The sequence below is a fragment of the Eleutherodactylus coqui genome, chromosome 8 (genome assembly GCF_035609145.1).
Source record: "Eleutherodactylus coqui strain aEleCoq1 chromosome 8, aEleCoq1.hap1, whole genome shotgun sequence".
Classification (NCBI taxonomy): domain Eukaryota; kingdom Metazoa; phylum Chordata; class Amphibia; order Anura; family Eleutherodactylidae; genus Eleutherodactylus; species Eleutherodactylus coqui.
In genome coordinates this window covers 23,909,857-23,925,505 of record NC_089844.1, presented here as the reverse complement: position 1 = coordinate 23,925,505, position 15,649 = coordinate 23,909,857, and the positions used below count along the sequence as shown (strand labels likewise).

The 15,649-nt window shown below is 49.0% G+C and overlaps 1 protein-coding gene across 1 annotated transcript in view; it reads right to left on the bottom strand.

The window, feature by feature from the left end:
• The window catches only part of ADCY5 (adenylate cyclase 5), a 118,169-nt gene that overhangs the window by 37,672 nt on the left and 64,848 nt on the right, over positions 1-15,649 (bottom strand). The window contains exons 2-3 of the mRNA XM_066575318.1: positions 4,548-4,697; positions 2,577-2,698 (exon numbers count right to left, since the gene is read on the bottom strand). Coding sequence (XP_066431415.1) covers positions 2,577-2,698; positions 4,548-4,697 — 272 coding nt within the window. The remainder of the gene's footprint in view (positions 1-2,576; positions 2,699-4,547; positions 4,698-15,649) is intronic.

The window sequence follows — 15,649 nt, the reverse complement described above, 5'->3', positions numbered from 1 at the left end:
CGGTGGGATGTCACCAGGTGTAGAGCTGACAACGGGCCTGGTGGTGGGATGCCACCAGGTGTAGAGCTGACAACGGGGTCTGGCGGTGGGATGCCACCAGGTGTAGAGCTGACAACGGGCCTGGTGGTGGGATGCCACCAGGTGTAGAGCTGACAACGGGGTCTGGCGGTGGGATGCCACCAGGTGTAGAGCTGACAACGGGGTCTGGCGGTGGGATGTCACCAGGTGTAGAGCTGACAACGGGGTCTGGCGGTGGGATGTCACCAGGTGTAGAGCTGACAACGGGGTCTGGCGGTGGGATGTCACCAGGTGTAGAGCTGACAACGGGGTCTGGCGGTGGGATGTCACCAGGTGTAGAGCTGACAATGGGGGTCTAGCGGTGGGATGTCACCAGGTGTAGAGCTGACAATGGGGGTCTAGCGGTGGGATGTCACCAGGTGTAGAGCTGACAACGGGGTCTATTGGGGGGGACGGGACTGTAGGAGCGTCGGACTGTAAGTGAGTGGAAGCTCAATCACAGTACGCTATTTTCCGATCAGACGGCGACACTTGGGTGTGGTGGTTACCTGGAGGGCGGTTTCCTAGCATCATCCCAGCAGTGAGGTTTGGAGGAGGTTCTGTTATGGTGTTGGGGGGTTTCTGTATGGAAGGACGAGGACCATTGGTTATAGTGAAGACCACCCTCACCACCAACAGGTACAGAGACATCCGGACAATGTGGCATCCCCTACCCTGTGGCAATACTTGGGTACAGCTCTGTGTCTCTACAACATGACCGAGCGCCATGTCATACGGCACGAAGGTTCAGGCTTGTGAGGAGCAGAACGTCTGCAGACTTCATTGTCGCCCAAAGTCCGGATCTCAATCCCATCGAGCGTCTTTGGGGCGAACTAGAACGCCGTATCCGTGCGCCCAACACGCCTGTCATCCTCCCATCACTATCTGAAGCTCCTCGAGGAACGGAGGCAAATCCCTCACACATCTAGGGAAATCTGGTGGTAAGCGGCCGCGGAGGGGGACAGCAGTCATGGAGGCTGAAGGCGGCCAACACCGGGCTGAGAAATGGCAACATCATCCAATTTCATCCCCTTCTACATCCGTCCCAATATTTCTGTTACCGTATGTGCAGTAAATGATTTATATACAGACTTTATATGTGGATTTTCTGCTACACTTTATGAGCCTTTTGTGTCTTTTCTGGACATTTTTGTTATAACCTGCAGTACGGCGATGGCTGCATGGGAGGCTCAGCTCGGTCAGTTGGATACACGTGTGGAGGGTGACACTCTGGCGCAGGAAGTGCTGGTGTTTATCCAGAAGCGGCAGGAAGCCCAGACTGAATAGACCAGGAGAAGTCCCAGGGAGAACGTTACGCTCGGCTGTGTTAGTACAATGACCAGTGCTGGACGCTGAAAGTGTAAAAATACCGGACGCCGGAGCAGCGAGGACTATTTATAGAGAGCTGGCAGCCACCGGACTATTAATCTACAGACCGGAATCATCCGGAAACCTCAACAACAGACATCACTGATAAATCAGGGCAGACAAGGGGTTAACTGTGGGCGCATCCCTCCTGTAGGGTCCCATTGTACAAGTGTTGTGGGTGTCATCCTCTGTGTATAGGAATAAGAAATTACCATTAACTTCACAGCTTCTCGCTGCTTATACACAGGCATCTCAGATGGGAAATGGCGTCACGGAGGCCGAGACCAGAATGTATCACCATAAATGGTGCAGATACACCTCCCATATCTCCAGCAGTATCTTGTTAATGAATGGAGCTCAAGTGGTGACTTTCTGTATACACACTGACCACTGCAGCCAATCACAGGCCTTATCAGTGTACAGTGATTGGCTGCGGCAGTTGTATGTGAATTATACAGATGCAGCAATTTTTATCTTGATACCTAACCTGTAAGGCTGGGTTCACACAGGGCGGATTTGCAGCGGAATTTCCCTGCGGAATTTTGCTGCGGCAAATCTGCCTGCAGCTGCTAATCCAGGTATTAGCCGGCCAAGTGGGCGAGATTTGTCAAAAATCTTGGCCACACGGGGCGGACAATCCATTGCCGCAAAGCCGGCGCGGATTCCCAGGACGCGGCATGCCAATTCTTTTTCTGTTGTGGCTTCGCTCCTCTCTATGGGAGAGCCGGCCGCAATGGAAAAGCATACGGTGAAGCCGCTCCAAAACCCTGCGGCAAAACCACGAGATTTCTGCGGTGAAAGCTTCCCGTGTGAACCCAGCCTTAAACTGCAGTACAGAACTTTTTCTTCTTTGTATTTTTAATGGCTTTTGTTGTGTCAAGATAATTGTGATACCTTGTTGCAACATGTTTGCTGCAACTTTGCTACATCTGTACTCCAGAGGTGTTTCACTATTCTACTGGTGGAGTCACTGTGTACATACATTACTTATCCTTAAGTCATTGGGGATTATATTGATGCCCTGGGTGTAGGCTGGGCACCTGCGCCCTGCACATCACAGCCCCACCTTGGGTGCCAGATACAGTATTTCAGTACAACCCTCAGCATCCTGCAGGGCCCCCCTGATTTCAGGATAACCCTCATCCTCCTACCTCACGTTGTCATGCTTCTGTATGTAGATTTTGTGGAACATCATGTCTTCCTGCTTGGCGTTGATGTCGGCCTTCATCTCCATTGCGACATGGCGCGGCAGGACGGACAACAGGAGCCGTTCCTGGAGCAAAGCAAAGGGTTAATGCGCGAGAAACTTCACATCCAATCATGATCACACAGCTGCTGGTGGTGACAGTCTATCGTAGAGTTTTGGGGCAGCTTTAGATGCGAATGGAGAAAATTACAGATCTGACAAAAGTACAATGACAATAAAGGTAGTATTGATTGTGCGTCTAACGAGCGCAGAAAGCACTTTGTGACACAGAAACACTTCGCTAACATCATCTGCCCCAGGAACACTGATGCGTTTCAGCTTCCACTACAGCCAGTTCTTGCGGTTTCCCGACGGTCGCCGAGGTCCACCTGTAAGTGCAAATGCAGCCCGGCAATCAACACTATTACATACCATTAAAGCTCGTGTAATAGCACTAATTGCAGGTGCTGCCCAGAAATAATCAGGAAACCGCGAGCGCTAGCGGCACTGATAGTGCTTGTAAAACAGCAGCCTGCGGAACGGTCGGTTTACAGGCTTGCTGACTGTTTCCAACAACGACCAGCAGACTGTCTTTATGTGATTTATCAGGCAGCGGAAGTCCTCTGTCTCTTTTTCCTATATGCTGCTTATAGGACAGATGAATCTATTACTCTGTTTTATCAGCCATATCAGGCTAGGAGAGAATGTCTGTAGGATAGGTGGATAGTCTACTGCTTTCTGGTATCAGCCACTTTGTGTGCACGAGAGAGGCTGACTATAGGACAAGTGCATAAGATCTATTACTCCCTGTTATCAGCCATTTCAGGATGGGAAAGGAGTGACTTTAGGATGGGTGACTACAATCTATTGCTCCCTGTTATCAGCTATTCTGGCTGGGGAGAGACTATGGCTGGCTGCACACGAATGGATATTTGCTGCTATGGAAAATCTCTTTTTTCTTCTATTTTTGTGCGGGCTTCGTACGGACGGCTTCCATGGAAGTCAATCCAAACCGTTCGACCCAGGTCGTGGGTACCTGCATCATTGCCTAGTGACAACGCTGGAAAAGCAAAGGTTTTAGAAAAAAATCTGTACTGTGCATGTCCGACGGCAAGCCGCCGCGGTCATCCACAATACAGAAAAGACCAGGTACGCGGGGTCGCTGGCCAGGGACCCAACCAGATTCTGCTGCGGGCTCCCAAATGTGAAATCCGACCCAGCCGTATGCAGCCGGCCTAACTATAGGTGAGGTGTATACTATCTGTTATCAGCCATTTTGGCTGAGGAGAAGCTGACTGCCGTGTTCATTCATGGGTTAAGTAACAGGAAGTGACGAATCCTCCCTGACCGCCATGACCACCACCTTATAACTAGGTGCACACAAGCCAGAAGGGACTTTCACACTGATTGGAATTACGCCGCAGCCAAATCCGCAGCTACAGAATATCCCCCAGAATCTGCAGCTCCAACTGTGGATTTTGATGCAGAATTGCAGGCAGGTTTTAAGCCATTTTCAATTCCGCAGATGGCCTGCGAATTTTGGTGCGGAATTTACCACGGCTTGCGGTGCGTTGTGCAGCTTATTCTGTGCTGTGTGAAAGTTGCCTGAGGGTGAATCGTGCTGGAAACAACTGGCATCGGACGGCGCACCTACATATACATGGACACGGCACATTCACATGCATCAGCATTCGTGAAACGGCCAGGAAGTCACAAGTCTTCTCGCACCGCCCACTGCGCCATATAATAGCCGTCCATGTGTGTATATATCCTCACAAGCCTATAATGGAATACACGGACAGCGCAAGATACGTCAGTGTGCCGCTGGCCTCTACCACACATCACCAGGGCGGGGGAGATGAATCAGGTAGTTACCGGGTGGTGCCCCCTGTGTATAATAGTTGGGGTTCTCGTTGAGGGGCACTCGGGGTCTCACCTGCTGCTGGTTTTCTCGCTGGGAGTGCAGTCGCGCTTGGATGCATTCTCTCGTCTCCTGGAACGCCTGTCGCTGGGACACCTCCGCCGGATAGTGCGTGCAAACACCAACGAGATTAGTGCACAAGAAGATGAGGATGTTGGATACCAGCTGAAAGCAAGAAAACATGGAGGGTGAGACGTTCGGGAGCACAGAGGAGCTAAACATGGTGCACAATCATCACTATCGTGATCTGGCTGCCTTCAGGTGCGAGTCACGTTTATGGCTGATCGATTTCTAAGGACTATATTCACAAGCTCCACCCCCGTTATAAGCTGTATATGTACCTGCTATATATATCAGGAGGCGCCGCTGGAGACTCCACCCATTAATCATCACACCTATCACTCATCCGGTCCTGGAGGAACCAAGATGTCTGTACCACTTGTCAGACTTCATGATGCACACTGTCAATTGGTACGTTATAAATGTCTCACTGCTCTGATTGGCCAGCACTGCTCACGTGACGAGTATCAGAGCAACGTACGGCGTTAGGGTCAGTTCAGGGTTTCCGTCTCTTTGCTCCGTTTTTGGAACCAAGAAACGGAAATAAAAAGATTTTTTTTTTCAACCTATTAATTTCAATGGGTTTTAAGAAAAAACGTAAAAGTAAACGGAAACGCCACCAAAATCAATAAGGGAAAAAACGCATCCTTTTATTTGAGTTTCTATCCTCCAAAAATGGAGCAGAAACTCCAAACTGACCCTAAGGCCAGGCTCACACAGGTATACGATTACCGCGTATTAGGCGTGCGCTGTACGCCCACGTGCTATACCGTTATTTGCTGGCAATCAATTATATTTCATTATGCAGTTCCGCTCATACGCGGTCACAAAAAACCCGCAGCATGTTGCATTCTGCCGCATGTATACGAGCCCGTTGTTCAAAAAACAAAACAAAAAAGCAGGTGGCCTGCACGTGACCGCGTGCGTGAGATACGCCGTCATGCACAGTCCATACGCGGCAGTACGCCGGGCCCCTGCAGCGTGACCCGCATAGCGTTTTACGTTTACAGCCGTGTGAGCCCGACCTTAGACGACTAATGTGCTACCAATGGACAGACGCATCAGGCAGAGAAGCGGTGCGGCCATCTTGGTTTCACCAGGATCACAGGGTTGCTTTAAAACCTGAAATATCAAATAAAAGCTTAATCAGCCCTCCCTCTTACAGGGGTCATGGCAGCTGAGATACGAGGAGCTATTTGTAGGGTCCCCTGTGCTACAGAGCTGCCGGTGACACTGAGGTTATCACTGAGAACACTGGGCCCCATTAATCCGAACTGTCTAACAGGAAGATGGTCCTTGTTGCCAGTAGCAACCAATCACCGCGCAGCCTTCATTTTACCACAGCAGTTTTATAAATGACAGCTCTGATTGGTTGCTATGGGCAACGGATGAGGCCCACTGGTTCTTATCAAACCTGGGAGAAAACCAGCTGTCACCCCTAGCAACCAATCAGCATGCAGCTTTCATGTCTCGTTCTGCTCTGGAAAAATGAAAGCTGTGCTGTGATTGGTTGCAATGTGTAACTAGGCCAGGACTAGTAATGGTCAATGAACTAAAGCTATGAATAAACATGAAGCTCGCTCTGAATTAAGCTGTCCCCTGAAGTGAAGACTGAGGGTCCCAAAGACCTCTGCCCTGCCCCCTTGACCACTACCACAAGGGGTCACATGACACGCCACACTGTGGTCCTGACTCTTCCTACGTCTGAGGTGTCTAGTGGGCGTGGCTTTCTTCTAACCTCCCGCTTGGCACATTTAGTAACGTGACCGCCATTATTTGACCCGTAAAATTGCAATTTTCAGTCTTGGAATTTGTAGAAAACACAAGAGGTTTAGCTCTTAGAAATACATTAATTTGCAGACAACTATAAACTAAATGGAGTCATACAGACGAGCGATGCTGTGAGGTAAAACAAATCGCTGCTTGTCCTATTTTTTGGCGTTATTATGAATTAATCGCCCATTGTTTTCAATGGGACAGTAAAGCACATCGTACGGCGTGCGACTGCGAGTGCGATGCAAGGTTTTACATTGCAGCCAATCGGAAACACTTGTGATCCTCTATCATGTGTGAAACGCGCCTGTGAGCGTCGCAATTTCACTGAAGGGATGTGAGGCGTTTTTGCATGAAAAATACGGGTGAAACGCACATCGACAAGTGTGATATCGCGCTCGTCCATGTGAATTCAGTCTAAGGCTGACTTCAAACGGGCGGATACCAATTGCGGAATACGAGCGGAGGAAACGCGGCAAACCGCGGCCATGGCTAAGCACGTAAATCCGCTTTTTCGCTCACACTCGTGGATACAAATTGCGTATTCTGTACGCGGAGGAAGAATCGCAGCTTGCTCTATTTTGCTGCAGACTCCATGCAGACAGCCTTCACAGAAGGTAATAGAGGCCGTCCGACCCGCAGCTCATATGCCATTAACATTGCGCGTGGGCTGCAGGTACCCGCGTCATCGCAAAGCAACTGTGCGGGAAATACGAAGATGGAAGAACAAAAACCCTGTTTTGTACATGACCGCCGCTGAGCCGCCATGGTCATCCGTGATACAGAAACCACAGGTACGCAGGGTCATCGGCCGCGCTCACAGCGGGCCTCCAACATGTGGAATCCGGTTCACCTGTGTGAAGCCCGCCTAAACCTGCACATTTGGACTTGACTTGAATCCGCCACCTACTTTGCGCCTGCCCGCTGGGACTTCCACCAATCCTGGGAATAGGGGTCCAACCGGTCCCCAAATGATATAGCGGAGGTCGAGCAGGCGCCCCACCACTCCATACACTTCAATGACAGCACTGGAGATTACGGAGTTCAAGCATTTCGGCGTTCTCTGACGCGGTCATTGAAGTGAATGGAGCAGCGACACAGCGGCACGACCTGCGCTCTATAACCCGGCGATACAATCTGCGGAATGTCCGTGGAATGTCCTATTTTGGCGCGTATTACAAGACGAGCTAGGCCATTGAAGTCAATGGACCTGCGTATTTACCATCTAAACAATGAGCCCTTTTGTGATTTTTTTTGCACGCGTAAATATGCTGTTTATTAATGTGCGCAAAAACATGAAGAAGGACTGAAATATGCAGGGATTTTCAGCAGTAAAAATGCACTTCGACCAAAAGTCGCATACGCCCATATTAAAGGGCCCTAATCCTCAATCCATCAGAATAGCGATCGCTGCGGTTGTTCTTTACACAAATCGCTCGTTTGCGTGAAAAACTGATGTGTAAATCGCACATTGACTACTACGGGTCCGTGTGCTGTCAGTCTACTGCATCATAGAATAGGATAGCACACGGAAAAAATATTCGCTTGTGCGAATTAACTCTACATTGCCCGATACCTCCGACATGTCGCTACATGTTCTATTATTGTGCGATTCTTCACGAATGACCCATTATGTGCTACAGGAGCATGAAAGCGACATCATGACTTACGATGGGGAACGTATGAAAAAAAGAACCAAGAAGTACAGATCGGGAAAAAACGCAAGTAAAAATGCATAAAAACTGCACAGTAAGTAGTCAGCTGTATTCGCACTCGCCTGCGTGAATACAGCCATAACGGCTCCAGCAGACGGGGGATTTTGCGCGCACAAACGGCTGAGAGTAGAACCCATTAATTTCAACGGCTTCCCTCACATTCAGCATTTTTGCGCTGTATTTTCACATGTGCAGAAATAGTCGTGACATGCTCTATTTGCGTATGCATTTGCGCACCCAACGCTCCATAGGAGTCAATGGGGTGTACACATACGCACCCAGTCTGCACAAAATGGCGCCCGGAACTGTTGCAATTTTGCAGTGTTAATTGATAATACCAGGGACTGTGATTTGAATGGCTTTGTAGCCTAATTAGTTCTCGTGGTTATCGTATAACACTGCAAAGTTGCGCAGTTCAGTGGCCGATTTAGTGCAGATGGGTTGTACATGTCACGTATATTTTCACGCGTGCAAAAACGCAGAATGTGAGGGAACTCACTGAAATCAAACCCCGACTCCTATCAGTCAGGAAGCTCATCAGGCGCATGCACAAACGCTTTGCTGCCAGCTGTGAAGGAACCGCAGTACTAAACGCTGAACTGATGCCCACAAGCAGAGCTTGCAGATAATCACCGCCATCATCCACGTGACATAAAACTGTCTACGGGAAACGCTGCGATCTCCTCTGTACGGTACTATATATACTATTCCTGCCCACCAGCCACTATCAGACAGAGAGGATCTGCTTGCGAACTGGAAGGAAACTGCAGACTCCAGACCGCAGCTGACGCTCTTGTGTCGCCACGGAAACTCGGCCTCCTGCGTAAAGAATCATTGATACTGAGCCCGCTGTGCGAGGCGTGCGCATCATTACGTCACGTTCTGCAGAGCGCACACCTGCAGCTGTCACACAGCAGAGCAGAGCCGGCACTGGCGTGTACAGGCGAAATAATAAGTCCAAGTTTCTATTCCTCATCATTCAAGATCTCTGCTTACTGTCAGGGAATGGAAACATGCATTGTTTACACTCAGAAGCCGTACACTTTGCACTGACCTGCTCCCACAGCTGAAGGGCAGCAAGGACAATACAGGTCCAATAATAACTGCTAATTCCCTTACGTCCCACAGCAGCACAATGATGGGGTATTCTGCCCCTGTGGACTGGTAGGACAGATGAAATGTTAATGAAATCAAGCTAGCTTTGCCTCCCTCCGCTATATATAGGGGCAGAGATACCCCTGTACCTGGTGGAATGTTGTGCGGTGATGCACTAGTACGAGGAGCGCAGCCAGACGTTGCCCCATCGCTCTGGTGCAGGGAACTGGTGTGCTGAAAGGGCGCACTGGAAGTGATCAGGAGCGTGGCCCAGACGCTGCCTTACCACTCTGGCGCTGTTTCTCTTGACACGGTAGAAGTGCTGTGCAGCATGTGCGCAGCATGCTCTATTTGAGCGTGGATTCCGTGCGGACGGCTTCCATTTAAGTCAATGGAAGCCGTCCGATCTGCGGCCCTTCCGCACAGAAGATGATCATCTGGACAGGGGGTCACTGGGTCGGATTTCGCTGCGGGATGCCGCATGCAGAATCTGACCCGATTGTGTGCATTCGGCCATAGCCGATCACACCACTCTGGGGTCCATATAATGTGTTGCAGAACTTTTATTACATTTTGTTGGGGGGGGAAATGGAAAAACATCCGGACATTCCGCCATTGTTTTGGGGTTTTGTTTTTACAGAATTCACTAGTCGGCAAAAATAACCTGATAAGTCTCTTATGTGGATCCGCACGATTACTGCGGAACCAACTTTTTTATTTTTTTACTACTTAAGCACAAAAAACACATTTTTAAGAAGAAAAACAATGGCCTCCACTTCGCCGCATTCTAAGATTCACAGCATTTGTACTTTTCTGGCACCGGCGGTCGTGAGGGCTTGTTTTGTGTGGGAAGAATTCTAGTTTTTATTGGTACCAGTTTGAGGTAGATCTGACATTTGGATTGCTTTTTATTACAGTTTTGGGAGGTGAACAAAAGAAAAATAGCAATTCTGGCGTTACTTTCTAAAAAAAAATTTTCCCGGCATTCACCGTGCGCGATAAATAACAAAATATTTTCCACTGTCTGGATCGTTATGAATGCGGTAATACCTATTATTAAACTTTATTGAACTTTTTGGGGTCCCTGAAGGAGACTTATAGATGTGATCGCTGAATCGCTAGGATGGTACACTGCATTACCTATGTAGCGCATTCTATAATGCGTATGACAGCAGCCCAGAGGCGGGGTCTAAAAGGTTGCATCACATGGCAGACATGGAGGCCTTTGTCAGGCTTCCGATTCCCATTGGTATCTTGCAGTCACACTAAGGGGTACCGATGGATGACAGAAGGAGCCCCCTCCATCATCTGCTTACATGCTGCAGTTGCCGTTGATTGTAGCATGTGAGCCGTTAAATTGCTAAGATCTGAGGTTTCCCTATTACTAGCAATTACAGCAGGAGCCTGGCCGTCAGTAGACAGCCAAGCCACTGCCTTACAAAGATGTATGTGCAGGTTTAAGGACCATTAGTGACCCCCGTAAAAAGGCGTATTGGCGGTCATTAGGGGGTTAATCTTGTTTCCCTTAGTCCTAGCAGCAGCACAAGCTTCCCACCCTACTTAATCCATTTTCTTTATAATGTCACAAGGCACTGGGGAAATCCATGCCCCTATATAGGGGAGGAGGAGCAAATTAAGATAATTACTTCATTAATATTCCCTCTGTCCTACCAGACCACAAGGGCAGAATACCCCTTCATTGTGCTGCTGTTAGGGCTTAAGGGAAACAAGATAAACAAGCATAATCAGTGCAGGTCTACACACAGGACTCCGGACCTGAACCGTTTCTCTGTATTCTGCAACGATACGGAACGTTCTGGAGTCACAGATGAACAGAACGCGAAACGCGCAGTCCGGGCCGGAAAACTCCAGTGTGCCTGAGTGACAGCAGATCTGTGGAGAAGAGGGAGATAATCCTCAACATTGATGAGGAAGCCGTCAACTATTAACCGTAAGGGTGCACTTACTTTTGCACGTGGGTAATATTTTAGCTGGAGACGTGCGATTCCTCAGGTTCGCTGCGTCTGAAGATCAGAAACCAATCAGTGTGACAAATTATAATAACGAGACAACTGGAGTTGGGGGGGGGGGGGGATGAATATTTTTTCACAGCCCCGCACATTAGACAGATCCCGAAGGTGAAGGTTTGTTACTTTGCTGTCTACTGTTCTTCGATCTGCTGCGATGCGTTACACATAATCTGTCTCCTCTGCGCTACACAGAATCAGTTAATTAGAAGAGGGGGTTAATGAGAATGGGGAGGGGCTAGAGCTACAAGTGGTGATCTGGGAGCGCGCCAATCCTTGCCGGACCAGCGCCAGGTGACAGACAGTACAAGGCGTGAGACGTGTGGATCTCCTGACACACCAGCGGCCGGACCCTTCATCCTGATACACAAAACCGTCCGCTGGCGCCTGAGGGCTCTGCCTCTCATCAAGGGCAAGTAGGGACAGAAGAAGGGTGGCAGGAGGAGGGGGGCAAATGCGGACATGTCCAATCATGTCATCGTTATCCAGGAACGACCGCAGGCGACAAAAACAGTCAACGCACTGAACATCACGGAGTCACCACAAAGCATCAAGGCCACTCAGGGCAGTCCAATAGAATTTTAGCGCCATCCTGAGTAATTCCTGCTAATAAGCTGCCCACTGCGACCGTCACCCAACTCTCCCCTTATCCTGAATGGCGAACGATTCTCCATTGTTCTCCGTATGGTTCACATCTGAGCTAATCATTGACAGTTTTCTATTACGCCAACTTTAGTGATAGAAGAGCGGATCTGTCACATGAAGGTTGCCAACAGCGCCCCCCTAGGCCCACTGACTGTAATGCGGGTCTGTCACAGTATCTGGTACTTTTTGCAGGATTTGCAATGGCATCTCCAACGCAGGTGTGACCTGATCTTTAGTCAATCTACGCTGTGGTCGGACCGCGGTCATGTGACATGGATAATTTATCATCCAGTAGTCAGAAGATCAGTGGAGGATCCGGAGAGCAGCGGCGCAGGAGCCAAGCCAGTAAATGGAGTAAAAAGTTTAGTACGTTATTATTTTATGGTCATCCGTCCGCACACGCAGTGGATCTTTCAAAGTGAAAAATCCGCACGTGGATTATGACGCAGATTTCGCCGCCTCAATTGAAAATGGTGCTAAAATTTTGTAACATAAATTCTGTAGTGATTCTGCGCAGAACATTTCGGATCAGATTTGCTCGGTGTGAAATCCACACAACTGGTTGTGCCGTGGATTTCACGTAGAATCTGCATAGTTTCTGCTCAAATTCTGCATCAAATCGACAGCGAAATCCTAAAGTGTCCCACTGAGTTCAATGGGAATCTGCAGCAGCAACGATACAGCCGTGACTTTAAATTGGCGTCACGGGAAAAAAACGAAAGAACTGACATGTCACCTTTTTATACGGATTCTGCGTCGAAAATCAAACACCGTTTTTTGCTATTGATTGGCTAAATCGGCATGCGTTGCGGATTCCCTGTGTAAAAAATATGTGCATAATACGCAGTGCCAATACGCCCGTGTGAATGAGCCCTAACTAACCGCGCAATTTCTGATGTGGACATTTCCAATGTAGTTTTATTATCAGTCTGAAAGAAATCAAAACTCATCCGCGTAGCTTGAAATGTAAATGCGGTAGAAAATCCGTCGCATTTATGTTATTTGTGAACATACCCCAATATGTAACTCCAAGATGGAGGAACCGCAATAGTTGGTGCGGTCCCCACAGATTACGTGACACCCCGCCTATACTGTACAACAAAGTCTCAACAGATGGAAGATGGCGACGGTTACATAAATAACGGACCCCATCTGAAGTTACTGTACGTAGATCCACCCAGTGATGGCGTTAGCGGCGCAGGGCTGTCGCAACTTATCAGGCTTCTTTGAGATTTGGCGAGAGCTCATTCGCGGTCACGGACATAGAAGAAGCTGCACAGATGAGGAAAAAGGCAGCGAACGGCGCTCAGATTTACTTTTTTATTACTTAAAAGGGCCGGTAACCCGACTCCCTGGATGCGGAGCCTCACCGCCAGCGCCGCTCGCCCGGCACAGCGCGATTCTCGTCTCTCCAACACATATCATTTTCCATTTCAGCTTCTTTTACCGTAAATGGGTTTTCTCTTCTGCAGCAGAACTGTCCGTCAACTCGAGTCTCATGGAAAAACGCCCGTGAAATTTGCTGCTATTTTTACCCTCCGGCCTTTGTTGTTGATGTCGCGCTAATCCTCGCTGACAGAAATGATTTGCTCTAAGCTGAAATGGGTTAAAAATTCCGCATTGTGCGCTGAGTGCGAGGCTTTGATCCGTGGGCTGCGCACATTGCACATTAGAAATTATTCCCTGCTAACACATCGCTGCATCTCATTTTCAATTAACACCTTGTGTGCCGCAGGCGACGGCGATGTCAACCAAAGTGACGCACTCGACTAAAGCATCTTAAAGCAACATTAAGGCCAACTTCACTCGGGCGCGGGCGATACCGGCCCATGGACCGCCCTCGCCAACACGCATTTTCCCTGTGGATGCGAGGTGTTTTTATAGCATAATCGCCGCGCATCACTTTGGGGAAGTCGCGATTGTTTTCAATGGGAGACCTTGCATCACCCGCACCTAGCACGTGCTGCTGCCGGCCCCATTCTAAACATTGGGCGCTGTGACGTGAGAGAACACAGAAAGAACATGCCGCGATTTGTTTCCTGCGTCTCGGAATGCACAAATCTTGTGCGATTTTCTTGCCCATGTGAAGGTAGCCTAACATTTAATTCATCAGATGAACTTTAATAATGTTGACTCCCAGACAGTAGAATGGTGATTGCAGCTCTGGGTGTGGATGGAGTGTAAGACTATGCTTCTGCAGCTTTTAAGAGTAGATTGATACAAACTGTTACCCGTTAGTGGGGTTGTAAAGAACTTACTTCCATCTACCCTATTCTGCCTACTTCTTTCCTCATCTCGTGGCCGGAGTGGAGAGCAGTTAGGTAGACTCTCTCTAGAGGAGCCGTCCTGTTCTGTATGGTCTGTTGCTCTGGAGGATTCATGCTGACCTGTGTGGTCTCTCTCTGGAGGACCCATCCATCCTGACCCGTCTCTCTCTGGAGGACTCCTCCTCTCTCTATCTGGAGGACTCGTCCTGTTCTGCATGAGGCGAGTATTGCGATTTTTTTTTTAAATCTAGTGTAGCTAGGGCTTATTTTCAGGGGATGGCATATATTTTAAGCCCCCTGAAAATGAGGGTAGGGCTTATTATTAGGGTAGGATAGGGCTCAGTCAGACAGGCATTTTTATGTGCGTATGTTACCTGCGTTTGCGATCCGCATGTATTAGGAACCAATGCTTAACAATGGCAGCAGTTGGGTGCCCAAGATTTACCTGCGCACAAAAATGCACAGCGTTAAATATAGGGCAGCAGATTTCAAAACGCAAGTAACTGCGGCATCCGTCCTTTTTGGATGTGAAACCCCTGGATGTGACAGCATCCAGGGGTTTCACCACGTGCTCAATGGGGCCGGCAGCAGCAGCTGTATGTTCTCGACCCCATCGAGAACATACAGTGAAGATGGCGATCCTCTGGCACAGCTGTGACAGCTGTGGCAGAGGTGCTTAATGTTTTCCCATTGAATTCAATGGAGCCGTCGCTATAGCCGGCTCCATTAAAAGCAATGGGCTGCCAGCAAGCCCTGAAGTGATTTTTGGGGAAGGGCTTTAAACATAAGCCCTTCCTGAAAATCATCCGTAAAATGTTCAAAAAAATACAAAAATATATATACTCACCTCTCTGCAGCTGCCGGGGCTCAGGCGCATCCAGCAGGGTCTTCTACCTGCACTGCTCTGAAGTGCTTTCAGCAGGCGGGGATTTAAAATCCCCGCCTGCTGAAAGGGCTGCCTCTGATTGGCTGACCACTGTGACCAATTATACGCAGCACTCAGCTGTTGAATGACCAAAGGTGAAACCCCTGGATGTGACAGCATCCAGGGGTTTCACATCCACAGTTTCACAGTCACAGCCACAGCAGGAGATAGCAGGCAGCCTACTTTATGTGCGCAAAAACGCAGCTAAGTGCAGGTTTTTTTAGCGTGATGCGTGCTTCGCTCACACCAATTTTTTTAGGCATGCGTTTTTGCACACATAAAGACGCCCGTCTGACTGAGCGCTAAAACTGTTTTCTTCTTTTCTGTAACTAAAGTTTCACCATTGCGTAATTCTACATCTAAGGGCTAGTAACATGGGCAGATTTTCTGCAGCAGGATTGCACACGGAATTTCCGCTGTTGCACGCAGCCATAGAAGTCAATTAGTTTCCGCAGGCATGTCCTATTTTAGCGTGGATCATGTGCGAGAGATCTCAATAGCTCTCTATGGCCTCATGCCCACAGCCATGTCGGATTCTGACTGCAAAATGTCGCAGCGGAATCAGACCCTGTGCCCCAGCATTGATCCCCGCGTACCTGTAAGTTGTTTC